The sequence below is a fragment of the Oncorhynchus mykiss genome, chromosome 19, assembly GCF_013265735.2.
Source record: "Oncorhynchus mykiss isolate Arlee chromosome 19, USDA_OmykA_1.1, whole genome shotgun sequence".
Taxonomy (NCBI): domain Eukaryota; kingdom Metazoa; phylum Chordata; class Actinopteri; order Salmoniformes; family Salmonidae; genus Oncorhynchus; species Oncorhynchus mykiss.
In genome coordinates, this window is record NC_048583.1 from 35,927,234 (window position 1) to 35,941,277 (window position 14,044).

Here is a 14,044-nt window from a genome sequence, read left to right on the forward strand (position 1 = left end):
GACGGTAACTCTACAGGGGGACGGTAAGGCACCAAAACTTTTATATTTGAGAAAACGTCAGGGATTTTATTCATAGTGTCTCAGAGTAGGAGTGCTGAACTATCCATATTCTTAAAACACTTTGTGAATAGCGGCCCAGAATTTCATATTAGTTCAGTACATCATCAATCCGTGCATAGGTCCCCTCACCTAAAAACACCATCCATGTGTTAGTGGAGAAGGCCATTAGAACTAAGCCTGCTGTCCTGAAGAGAACACTCACTTTGGCCAGAGTCATCTCTCCTACCACTCTCATAAGCAGTGGGAAGATCCCCAGCAGGGTAAACCCCTAGGACAAAACATTACATACCTTTAGACATTATTTACTTCTTATTGCATATTAATGATTGTTTAATGCTTGATTGGAAGTTGAATGAATTGGATACATTGAGTGATGGGATCATAGAGTCTATTATTCCTAACAATTAACAATCTGCAATTACAGTTGGGCAATCAATTTACTGGTCGCTCCTAAAAACACAATTTGGGGTAATTTGGGAAAGTTTGCTGTTTGGCTTTTGTTCTACAACGAGTCATTATATGTTTGAACCGCATTCCTTAGTTAGCCAAAACACTGCATCAATTAACCTTTAGAGATTGTGTCAAAAAAACAAACATGTATATTTATGTACGTGTGTGTAGGCTATATATGTGCGTGCATACACTTCACGCCAGAGTGTGTGTGTGCGCCCGTCAGAGTGCCTGTGTGTAATGTGACTCATTTGCCCTCTTTGTCTAAAAGCTGACAGATTTGATTTAATTATCCCGTCCAGCTCAGGGTGACAAGTTGCCAGTGTCCTCATCCCCCCTCCCTCACCAGCAGTCTCAAATCTACACTAGGAAACATAATAGGAATGCATAAACGTTTCCCTGAGAAGGTCAGCTCTCTATGTTTTTACTTCAATCAACTCATTACAGCTTGTGGCGTTTGTGGTGTTTAATCATTCTTAGGGAACTCTGCTCTGCCCTAATTACAAGTCAATCTCATTCTCAACCTTTAAGCCAATTATTAAAAGCTACCTCAAGGAGAGGAGCCGTGAACCCACCCCTGCTGCCCTCCCAGACCTGCTACGGAGGAGAAGTAATACATTATTGACAATTCCATAACCCTTTGATATTCTATTATGTAACTAACATTAATATTGGGGATGGATTACCTGTGTTAGTTTAGCCGAGGCTACAAGCTGCTCATTTTCTCCTCCTAATTCCCCGAGCGCTCCCTTGTTTTTTCAACTTTCCCTGTTTGAATCCCGAGAGCTAAAAACAAACCCTGTAGTTTTTCCCCCTTCTGAAGTCTTTCATCTGTTGGTAATTAAAGTATGTTTGTAGCAGAGGGCAAGAAGCAACACTCAGACATCCCCCATAGACTACGGACATAATACACCTCCTCCTCCAAATCGATGCGGCTGCCTGCCTCAGAGTCAGCCCAACAAAAGGCAGCAGAGCGTTCTGAGAGCCCCTGTGGCACCGTGCGGAGCAGTTGAGCCGACAAACTAAATGGGAAAGCGTCGCCTCTCCGATCTGGATTCTGAGCTCTTTAACAAGCAGTCTTTGTTTAAGTGTCACATCAAGGCAAGACATCGACCCAGACTCATTCATGAGATCACGAAGGACGAAGAGAGACACACTCAAGTACCCGCACCCCTACCCGCACCCCCCCCAACACACACAATCATACACACCCCCAAAGGGTCCCTTGAAATACATACAGCCTCTGAGTTGTAACTGCTGTGAACATATTAAAACTATGGTTGCTATTGGTTCAGATCAGTAAAGGTCTTGTGTACATTGTTTGGATGTTTTTTGTGTGGTTTCAGCTATTTTTATTTAAACTATTTTTGTTTCTGTTTTGCCGTTATGTGGTTTTGGATTTCTAAAACAAGGTGAAACGGTAAGAATGTGTCATTGTAAATGTGTGGGGACCGGATGGTACTATGCACTCTTGCTCCGAGCCATGGGACATAGCTAGTGCATATCATTAACTATCATTCAATCCATGGCCAGTCAAGTGGAGACCTGTGGACCTTGGTGTGGAAAGTCGCACGTGGGTAACTAACCCCAGTACGCAGACAGAGGAACAGTAATCATGTGATCTGAGTCATGTGCAAATGTTTTCAAAACATTATGCAATGACCATTGGCAGTACTCTAGGAACATATTAAGCCAAAGGCCATGGGATCGTCATTTTTTTCAGCTAGATTTTGTTTTATGATTGAATCAGCTGAACAAATAAACCCATAGCTGCAAGTGGTAATGCAAACAAATGTAGCTTCCATTTGAAGTGTACAGTACAGAGCTGGACCTCTAGTTATGTGGATCAGACTTTGCACCATATCATCCAAATCTTTACATATTACTGTCTTATTACAGTAGAATTGTCAATGCATTTCTCAGTGATTTGAGTCTTTAGTTGCTGGGAAAATCAATTGATGTTTGCCTTTTGGTGCATCTAAATCACAATCATGACCTTTCTGATGAAGCAGAGCCACTTACTAACAGCAGCATCTGGGCTGATTTGAACACGCCATACAGTTCAGTTGTGAACTCCCTTGGCTCGTACTTCAAATAGAGCAGGGAGATAGCCTGCTCTCCTGGAGGGAGGAAACACACACACACACACACACACAGAATTATTGCAAACGTAATAAATGTTTAGAGCGGGTTTAAGATATAGAGGAAAGGTTCATATAGAGTTGTAATGCAGTAATTGTGGTGGAATATTACATGTCAGTTATATATACAGTACCAGTCAAACGTTTAGACACCAACTCAAAGGGTTTTTCTTTAATTTACTATTTTCTACATTGTAAAATAATAGTGAAGACATCAGAACTATGAACACATATGGAATATGTAGTAACCAAAAAAAAGTGTTAAATAAAAATATATTTTATATTTAAGATTCTTCAAAGTAGCCACCATTTGCCTTGATGACAGATTTGCACACTCTTGGCATTTTCTCAACCAGTTTCACATGGAATGCTTTTTCAACAGTCTTGAAGAAGTTCCCACAAATGCTGAGCACTTGTTGGCTGCTTTTCCTTCACTCCGCGGTCCAACTCATCCCACACCATCTCAATTGGGTTGAGGTCGGGTGATTGTGGAGGCCAGGTCATCTGATGCAGCACTCCATCACTCTCCTTCTTAGTCAAATAGCCCTTACACAGCTTGGAAGTGTGTTGGGTCATTGTCCTGTGGAAAATCAGAATGATAGTGGAACTAAGCGCAAACCAGATGTGTTGGCGTATCGCTACAGAATGCTGTGGTAGCCATGCTGGTTAAATGTGCCTTGAATTCTAAATAAATCACAGACAGTGTCACCAGCAAAGCATCCCCACACCATTACACCTCCTCCTCCATACTTCACGGTAGGAACTACACATGCAGAGATCATCTGTTTACCTACTCTGCGTCTCACAAAGACACGGTGGTTAGAACCAAAAATCTCAAATTTGGACTCATCAGACCAAAGGACAGATTTCCACCGGTCTAATGTCCATTGCTCATGTTCCTTGGCACACGCAAGTCTCTTCTTCTTATTGGTGTCATTTAGTGGTTTCTATGCAGCAATTCAACCACGAAGGCCTGATTCACGCAGTCTCCTCTGAACAGTTGATGTTGAGATGTTACTGTTGCTTTTACTCTGAAGCATTTATTTGGGCTGCAATTTCTGAGGCTGGTAACCCTAATGAACTTATCCTTTGCAGCAGAGGAAACTCTGGGTCTTCCTTTCCTGTGTCGGTCCTCATGAGAGACAGTTTCATCATAGCGCTTGATGATTTTTGCGACTGCACTTGAAGAAACTTTCAAAGTTCTTGAAATGTTCCCGGATTGAGTGCCCTTCATGTCTTAAAGTAATCATGGACTGTCATTTCACTTTGCTTATTTGAGCTGTTCTTGCCATAATATGGACTAGGTCTTTTACCAGATAGGGCTATCTTCTGTATACCACCCCTACCTTAACACAACTGATTGGCTCAAACGCATTAAGAAAATTCACTTTTAACAAGGCACACCTGTTAATTGAAATACCTTCCAGGGACTACCTCATGAAGCTGGTTGAAAGAATGCCAAGAGTGTGCAAATCTGTCATCAAGGCAAAGAGTGGCAACTTGAAGAATCTCAAATATATTTGGATCTTTTTAACACTTGTTTGGTTACTATATAATTACATGTGTTATTTCATAGTTTTGATTTCTTCACTATTATCCTACAATGTAGAAAATAGTAAAAATAAAGAAAAACCCTGGAATGAGTAGGTGTGTCCAAACTTCTGACAGGTACTGTACGTGAACCATAGATTTTCATGACTGTCTTTAAATGGGTAATTTTACATGTAGGTGTACAGGGCAATCACATACTTCTGTAAATACAGACTGTCACTGAAATGGTACATCTCATTTTCCATTTCATAAAATAATTGCTAGGAATGATTCTATAAGACATTTGAGATACTGGCATTTTATTCACTATTTAGGGTTCTAGGACATCGCTTGAACTCATGGCCTCTTGCATGTATAGACATGAGCTCTGAAGTACATTTGTAATGTATTCATAACCAAGTATGAATTACTATAATGGTGACTATATAACTGACAGTCTTGGCCATTTCAAAAATGGATTGGGTTTATTATGAAGTGTACCATAACTGTACATGAATTCAAAAATCATGTGTTCATGTATGGATGACAAACTATACATTGACATTGAGGTACTCAATGGTGTTTAAGAAACATTATCTAACATGCAGGAAGTAGGCTTACATATTCCAGTATTCAAAAGAAAATATTACATGACATGAGACAGGGAATGTAAACACTGAACCACATTCAAAATTGTTTCTTGGTGACAGTGAGTGCACAGATGCTGTACTGCTAATACTGTAAAGGCCTACCATAATGTATGTGTCAAATAAGAAAACAATATGACAGCTCGATTGAAAACCCTCAGGGCAAGAAGCAACACTCAGACATCCCCCATAGACTACGGACTTAATACACCTCCTCCTCCAAATCGATGCCGCTGCCTGCCTCAGAGTCAGCCGAACAAAAGGCAGCAGAACGTTCTGAGAGCCCCTGTGGCACCATGCGGAGCAGCGAGCCGACACAGACTAAATGGGAAAGCATCACCTCTTCGATCTGGATTCTGAGCTCTTTAACCACATTCAACATTGTTGAGTGCACAGATGCTGTATTGCTTATACTGTGAAGGTCTATCATACTGTATGTTTCAAATAGGAAAACAATGGCATTAATAGCTCAATTGTAAACCCTCAGTTGAACAGCTGTGTTGAGACAATAATGATCAAACAACAGATGGAGTTTACTCACCTACAGCTACCAGGTTGTTGATGAATGTGCAGACTATAAGAAGGTGGAGTTTCTGCCTCTGCTGTCCTGGCCTCCTCCTGAACATGGCTTTGAAGGACCTCTTGACATCAGACAGACACAACAGGTTGAATGATGGTTCAGTGTCAGTGTCGCCAGCTTCACATGGCAGTCTGTCTCCATCTTCCCCTGAGGGTGGAGGTGGGACTGAGCGTTCAGGATCCCGTAACCAAACCAGAATATAGAGCACTGAGAGAACATGGCAGGAGCAGTATGCCACAAATGCAGACATCAGCCCAAACTCCTGTATCAAGAAACCAACTAACAAGAACCCCACCATCCCTCCTACGTAGATCATCGACTCTGCCGCCGCCATACGCAGAGTACGGTTACTCCCCAACCCGGCTGTGACATCTGCTAAGTAACTAAACGAGCTAAGGAATACTGAGACGTATCCTCCAGAGAGGCCCGTTACCCCTGCGGCGACTAGAGACCAGTACACACTAATGTCCTCCAGTAGAGACATTGCTATGAGCACACCACCACTGACCAGAGACATAAGGCAAGGCAGCAGCATGACAGCCTTGCGGCTGGAGCGGTCAGACCAGGAGCCTAGCAGCATGGCTGGAAGGATGGACAGTAGGCTGGTAACACATGTGTAGATCAGGAGGATGTAGGAGGAACGACTTTCAATCAGCTCCTCCTCATCCTTATGGTGCGCCGGGCTGCTGCAGATGTAAGAGTCTTGAAACAGCTCATAGCACACCTGGACAGAGGAACAGACACTTTAAGGTTTCCAGATCAAGATTAAGCCTAGTCCTCGAATAGAAAGCGTGCACAATAGAGAATCTATTTAATCCATTTTTGTCCAGGAAAAGGCGTAATCTGGACACAGGAATTGTTCCCTAATTTATTAGGTACTCATGTTAGAGACTATTGCTATTATACACTTTTTTCATAATATAATTTCATAATGACTCCCAGAGTTAATGCCTAGGCTTCAGCTCAAAATACTTATGCAGTGTTGAGGCATGTAAAATGACCTTAGTCAATCCCACGGTTCCCATTGCACAGACTCAAGAACACATTTAATTCAAACCATACTTCTGCTTCCCTGTCTACATTCATCATTCACATTTTACTGGATAAAACCGAACCTGCAGAGCTGAACTTACTCTTGGGGAACCATTTCATCTGCTATGCATGCTATTGCAACATGAAAAGTGCTGCAGCATTAATGAGCCCAAACAGACAGATAAGATGTCAGTCTGAAATTATTAAATAAATCTGGACAATATAAACCATAAAAACAGAGAAAAACGACACAGAGAAATGATGGCCCTCGCTGCAAGAGGCACATTGTCTACAGAGTTTTATGTACAGTACATACAGAAGTTGTTTGATGGTTGAACTCTGTAGTGTATTATATGTATGTGCTGCCTCACCTATACATGGATATTGAATTGTGTTCAGCAGAAGTAGGAGAGAGAGGAGGGAGTAGACTGTATATTAATAAAAAGGCAAGGAGCTGTGAGAATCAGATATTTGCATGTCTATGCTATTTGTAACCCACAAGCATACAGTAGCCTATATCGGTTCAGTCCTATGTCTGAGCTTTACATTTGCTTTGAGTTCCATTGAAAAAAAATAATAATTAACTGTGCCCAAATTGTATACACTCTACTCTAAATTTCGGGATATCATATCTAATGGTAGGCCTACTATTTTAATCTCAATGTCAGGTTGATTGATTTAGACTTTTACTGTTCATATGTCACTGGAACTGACAGGACTGTTTCACCTCATTTTGGTCGAAACATTGGTCTAGTTGAACATGTATAAGCAACAAAAATCGAGTATAGCCGATGCTACTGAAAATATCAACCATAGTTCTGATAGTTTAATGAATAGCCTAATTCGCGAACATGTGTAAGTAAATAGGTGTGTTTGATAATGCCGCGAGCAGATCGTTGGCCCACTGTACCTTTGCGATGACCAGCTGTTGATACGCAGGCGTCACGATGAACGTGCTGGTCATGTAGAAAAAAATGACCGGCTCCACGGTAACGAATGTTCTGACCCGTTGTCCCCATGTTGACATATTGTTGTTAAGTCGCTCTTGCAATAGCAGACAAGTGCAAACACGACTGGCGTAACAGAAATGCAAAAGACAAGGTAACTCTTGCTACAATTAACCTATAGGAGGTATAACAAGTTATCGAAGTCTTACAGAGGAGTCACATGTTTGTCAGTATAACGCATCATTACCTCGTCCCTACAGTAAAAATGACAAGTTCCATGTTATAAAAATGAGTCACAGCAGCTCCTCGTTCCGCAATAAAGTAAAAGGTTGCACTCCCAAAAGACACTCAATTCCCACTATGCATTAGCTAATTTTGTCCATGGTAGGACTCAATTCAAAAGTAGTGCACTATGTAGGGACTAGTCTATAGGTTCCCATTTAGGATGAATGAATGTGCAAAAGGTCAAACCTTGGCCACCATGGTTTTGCAGACTAGGCTAAACAATAAGACCATGATACACCGTCCTGTTTTGCTTCAGTGGAGTTGGAAAGAACACTACAGAAAGATGACAGCGACCACCTGACATAAAAAAAAATATGTTGCCTTTTTAACCGGTGTGAAATGGCTAACTAGTTAGCGGTGCGCACTAGTAGCGATTCAATTGGTGACGTCACTCCGTCTGAGACCTTGAAATACTTAATTAAGGTATTACATTTATTGAGGTAAGACAATTGGGTACTTTGGCGACTGACATGCTGACCAGACCGGATACGTCGCGCGCGAGCGTTGCAAAATACATTTACACATACATGTTATTCAATCATTGCACCCACACTGCTCGCTGGTCAGTGTTGCCAACAAATTTTAAGGGGAAATTGCTAGAGGCAGGTCGATTTGTTGCTAAAAGTTGCTAAATTACGTTGGGATGTCATTGCGTAATAACGAAAACCGCGTCGTTACGTAAATACACAATGACGTTACTCAAATTGACTGGCCATCTCAGCGAAAAATATGATTTGACATTGGTTAGTTTAGATTTGTTTGTTTATTGTCACATATTTTGATTTGTAAAATCTTGACCCATGTATATATATTTACATATTTTCCTAGCCTCACCAATTTAAACAAAAAAAAAGTATTATTCACCTCAAATCTGAAATCCACAATAGAAGCTAGCCACGGTTGGTGGTCATCAGCTATCCTTTAGCTCGAAAAGCTATCGCCAGTTTTGTACCACGCAACTCAGACCAGAGCATACTGGACCTATTTTCTCTCCATATCCCCGGATTTCTACCGCAAGCTCTGGACATTTACACTTGGTTCTTGCAGCTAGTTAGCTGCTATCCGAGTGACTATTGGCTTATGTTGGTCCCGGAGCAAACATCAATTATTCCGGAGCTAGCCAGCTGAAGAGTTCTATCAGCCACTCCTGGGCTACAATCACCTATCCGGACCCATTTTACTTCCGATGCGGAGCCCCACCAGGCCTTCACGACTGGACTACCAACGTTATCCGCCCGAGAGAATTACGCCCATCTGCGGCCCGCTAATCGTTAGCTGTCTTATCGGCTGCTATCTGAATAGGTCTATCGGACAATTTTCTTGGGTCACTATAACTATATCTATTTTGCCAATTGGATTGGTCCCCTCTACCACACGGAACCCCACTAATCTACCGCCGCAAAAGCACGAGGTGGCTAAAAACAGACCTCCGTCCTCTGCCAGGTTGCTACCCATGGCCCGGCTAGCTGTCTGAATCGCCGTGACCCCAACCAACCTCACTACTCACTGGACCCTTATGATCACTCGGCTAAGCATGCCTCTCCTTAATGGCAATATGCCTTGTCCATTGCTATTCTGGTTAGTATTTATTGGCTTATTTCACTGTAGAGCCTCTAGCCCTGCTTATCCAACCTTTCAGTTCCACCACCCACACATGCGATGACATCACCTGGTTTCAATTATGTTTCTAGAGACAATATCTCTCTCATCATCACTCAATGCCTAGGTTTTACCTCCACTGTATTCACATCCTACCATACCTTTGTCTGTACATTATACCTTGAAGCTATTTTATCGACCCCAGAAACCTCCTTTTACTCTCTGTTCCGGACGTCCTAGATGACCAATTCTCATAGCTTCTAGCCGTACCCTTATCCTACTCCTCCTCTGTTCATCTGGTGATGTAGAGGTGGATCCAGGCCCTGCAGTGCCTTGCTCCACTCCTATTCCCCAGGCGCTCTTTTTTGAGGACTTCACTAACCATAATAGCCTTGGTTTCATGCATGTTAACGTTAGAAGCCTCCTCCCTAAGTTTGTTTTATTCACTGCTTTAGCACACTCTGCCAACCCGGATGTCCTAGCCATGTCTGAATCCTGGCTTAGGAAGACCACTAAAAACTCTGAAATCTCCATCCCTAACTACAACATTTTCAGACAAGATAGAACGGCCAAAGGGGGCGATGATGCAATCTACTGCAGAGATAGATTGCAGAGTTCTGTCCTACTATCCAGGTCTGTACCCAAACATTTTGAACTTCTACTTTTAAAAATCCAACTCTCTAAAAACAAGTCTCTCACCGTTGCCGCCTGCTATAGACCACCCTCTGCCCCCAGCTGTGCTCTGGACACCATATGTGAACTGATTGCCCACCATCTATCTTCAGAGCTCGTGCTGCAAGGCGACCTAAACTGGAACATGCTTAACACCCCAGCCATCCTACAATCTAAGCTTGATGCCCTCAATCTCACACAAATTATCAATGAAACTGCCAGGTAACACCCCAAAGCCGTATACACGGGCACCCTCATAGATATCATTCTAACCAACTTGCCCTCTAAATATACCTCTGCAGTTTTCAACCAAGATCTCAGTGATCATTTCCTGCATCCGTAATGGGTCAGCGGTCAAGCGACCTCCACTCATCACTGTCAAACGCTCCCTGAAACACTTCAGCGAGCAGGCCTTTCTAATCAACCTGGCCCGGGTATCCTGGAAGGATATTGACCTCCTCCCGTCTGTATTGGATGCCTGGTTATTTAAAAAAAAATGCCTTCCTCACCATCTTAAATAAGCATGCCCCATTCAAGAAATTTAGAACCAAAAACATCCTATGGCGTTCTGCATTAGCATCGAACAGCCCCCGTGATATGCAACTTTTCAGGGAAGTTAGAAACAGATATACACAGGCAGTTAGAAAAGCCAAGGCTAGCTTTTTCAAGCAGAAATTTGCTTCCTGCAACACAAACTCAAAAAAGTTCTGGGACACTGTAAAGTCCATGGAGAATAAGAACACCTCCTCCCAGCTGCCCACTGCACTGAGGATAGGAAACTCCGTCAACACCGATAAATCCACTATAATTGAGGATTTCAATTAGCATTTTTCTACGGCTGGCCATGCTTTCCACCTGGCTACCCCTACCCCTACCTAAACTCAACTGCATTGTACCCCCCACAGCAACTCGCCCAAGCCTTCCCCATGTATCCTTCTCCCAAATCCAGTCAGCTGATGTTCTGAAAGAGCTGCAAAATCTGGACCCCTACAAATCAGCCAGGCTAGACAATCTGGACCCTTTCTTTCTAAAAATGATCTGCCGAAATTGTTGCAACCCCTATTACTAGCCTGTTCAACCTCTCTTTCGTGTCATCTGAGATTCCCAAAGATTGGAAAGCAGCTGCAGTCATCCCCCTCTTCAAAGGGGTGGACACTCTTGACTCAAACTGCTACAGACCTATATCTATCCTACCCTGCCTTTCTAAGGTCTTCCAAAGCCAAGTCAACAAACAGATTACCGACCATTTCGAATCCCACCTCACCTTCTCAGCTATGCAATCTGGTTTCAGAGCTGGTCATGGGTGCACCTCAGCCATGCTCAAGGTCCTAAATTATATCTTAACCGCCATCGATAAGAAACAATACTGTGCAGCCGTATTCATTGACCTGGCCAAGGCGTTCAACTCTGTCAATCACCACATCCTCATCGGCAGACTCGATAGCCTTGGTTTCTGAAATGATTGCCTCGCCTGGTTAACCAACTACTTCTCTGATAGAGTTCATTGTGTCAAATCGGAGGGCCTGTTGTCCGGGCCTCTGGCAGTCTCTATGGGGGAGCCACAGGGTTCATTTCTCGGGCCGACTCTCTTCTCTGTATACATCAATGATGTCGCTCTTGCTGCTGGTGAGTCTCTGATTCAACTCTACACAGGCGACACCATTCTGTATACTTCTGGCCCTTCTTTGGACACTGTGTTAACAACCCTCCAGACAAGCTTCAATGCCATTCAACTCTCCTTCCGTGGCCTCCAACTGCTCTTAAATACAAGTAAAACTAAATGCATGCTCTTCAATCGATTGCTGCCTACACATGCCCGCCCGTCCAGCATCACTACTCTGGACGGTTCTGACTTAGAATACAGTGCCTTGCGAAAGTATTCGGCCCCCTTGAACTTTGCAACCTTTTGCCACATTTCAGGCTTCAAACATAAAGATATAAAACTGTATTTTTTTGTGAAGAATCAACAACAAGTGGGACACGATAATGAAGTGGAACGACATTTATTGGATATTTCAAACTTTTTTAACAAATCAAAAACTGAAAAATTGGGCGTGCAAAATTATTCAGCCTCTTTACTTTCAGTGCAGCAAACTCTCTCCAGAATTTCAGTGAGGATCTCTGAATGATCCAATGTTGACCTAAATGACTAATGATGATAAATACAATCCACCTGTGTGTAATCAAGTCTCCGTATAAATGCACCTGCACTGTGATAGTCTCAGAGGTCCGTTAAAAGCGCAGAGAGCATCATGAAGAACAAGGAACACACCAGGCAGGTCCGAGATACTGTTGTGAAGAAGTTTAAAGCCGGATTTGGATACAAAAAGATTTCCCATGCTTTAAACATCCCAAGGAGCACTGTGCAAGCGATAATATTGAAATGGAAAGAATATCAGGCCACTGCAAATCTACCAAGACCTGGCCGTCCCTCTAAACTTTCAGCTCATACAAGGAGAAGACTGATCAGAGATGCAGCCAAGAGGCCCATGATCACTCTGGATGAACTGCAGAGATCTACAGCTGAGGTGGGAGACTCTGTCCATAGGACAACAATCAGTCGTATATTGCACAAATCTGGCCTTTATGGAAGAGTGGCAAGAAGAAAGCCATTTCTTAAAGATATCCATAAAAAGTGTTGTTTAAAGTTTGCCACAAGCCACCTGGGAGACACACCAAACATGTGGAAGAAGGTGCTCTGGTCAGATGAAACCAAAATTGAACTTTTTGGCAACAATGCAAAACGTTATGTTTGGCGTAAAAGCAACACAGCTGAACACACCATCCCCACTGTCAAACATGGTGGTGGCAGCATCATGGTTTGGGCCTGCTTTTCTTCAGCAGGGACAGGGAAGATGGTTAAAATTGATGGGAAGATGGATGGAGCCAAATACAGGACCATTCTGGAAGAAAACCTGAGTCTGCAAAATAACTGAGACTGGGATGGAGATTTGTCTTCCAACAAGACAATGATCCAAAACATAAAGCAAAATCTGCAATGGAATGGTTCAAAAATAAACATATCCAGGTGTTAGAATGGCCAAGTCCAAGTCCAGACCTGAATCCAATCAAGAATCTGTGGAAAAAACTGAAAACTGCTGTTCACAAATGCTCTCCATCCAACCTCACTGAGCTCGAGCTGTTTTGCAACAAGGAATGGGAAAAAATGTCAGTCTCTCGATGTGCAAAACTGATAGAGACATACCCCAAGCGACTTACAGCTGTAATCGCAGCAAAAGGTGGCGCTACAAAGTATTAACTTAAGGGGGCTGAATAATTTTGCACGCCCAATTTTTCAGTTTTTGATTTGTTAAAAAAGTTTGAAATATCCAATAAATGTCGTTCCTCTTCATGATTGTGTCCCACTTGTTGTTGATTCTTCACAAAAAAAATACAGTTTTATATCTTTATGTTTGAAGCCTGAAATGTGGCAAAAGGTCGCAAAGTTCAAGGGGGCCGAATACTTTCGCAAGGCACTGTATGTGGACAACTACAAATACCTAGGTGTCTGGTTAGACTGTAAACTCTCCCTCCAGACTCACATCAAACATCTCCAATCCAAAGTTAAAACTAGAATTGGCTTCCTATTTCGCAACAAAGCATCCTTCACTCATGCTGCCAAACATACCCTCGTAAAACTGACTATCCTACGGATCCTTGACTTCGGCGACGTCATTTACAAAATAGCCTCCAATACCCTACTCAATAAATGGGATGCAGTCTATCACAGTACCATCCGTTTTGTCACCAAAGCCCCATATACTACCCACCACTGCGACCTGTACGCTCTCGTTGGCTGGCCCTCGCTTCATAGTCGCCAAACCCACTGGCTCCAGGTCATCTACAAGACCCTGCTAGGTAAAGTCCCCCCTTATCTCAGCTCGCTGGTCACCATAGCAGCACCCACCTGTAGCACGCGCTCCAGCAGGTATATCTCTCTGGTCACCCCCAAAACCAATTCTTCCTTTGGCCGCCTCTCCTTCCAGTTCTCTGCTGCCAATGACTGGAACGAACTACAAAAATCTCTGACACTGGAAACACTTATCTCCCTCACTAGCTTTAAGCACCAGCTGTCAGAGCAGCTCACAGATTACTGCACCT

At 42.9% G+C, this 14,044-nt stretch overlaps 1 protein-coding gene across 1 annotated transcript in view; it reads right to left on the reverse strand.

Annotated features, from left to right (window-relative positions):
- Positions 1–8,156, reverse strand: part of zgc:174356 (uncharacterized protein LOC100137120 homolog) — a 39,778-nt gene extending 31,622 nt beyond the window's left edge. The window contains exons 1-4 of the mRNA XM_021574064.2: positions 7,351–8,156; positions 5,370–6,132; positions 2,533–2,630; positions 190–328 (exon numbers count right to left, since the gene is read on the reverse strand). Of these exons, the coding sequence (XP_021429739.2) occupies positions 190–328; positions 2,533–2,630; positions 5,370–6,132; positions 7,351–7,467 (1,117 nt within the window). The 5' untranslated portion in view covers positions 7,468–8,156. The remainder of the gene's footprint in view (positions 1–189; positions 329–2,532; positions 2,631–5,369; positions 6,133–7,350) is intronic.
- Between the last annotated feature and the right edge of the window lie 5,888 nt (positions 8,157–14,044).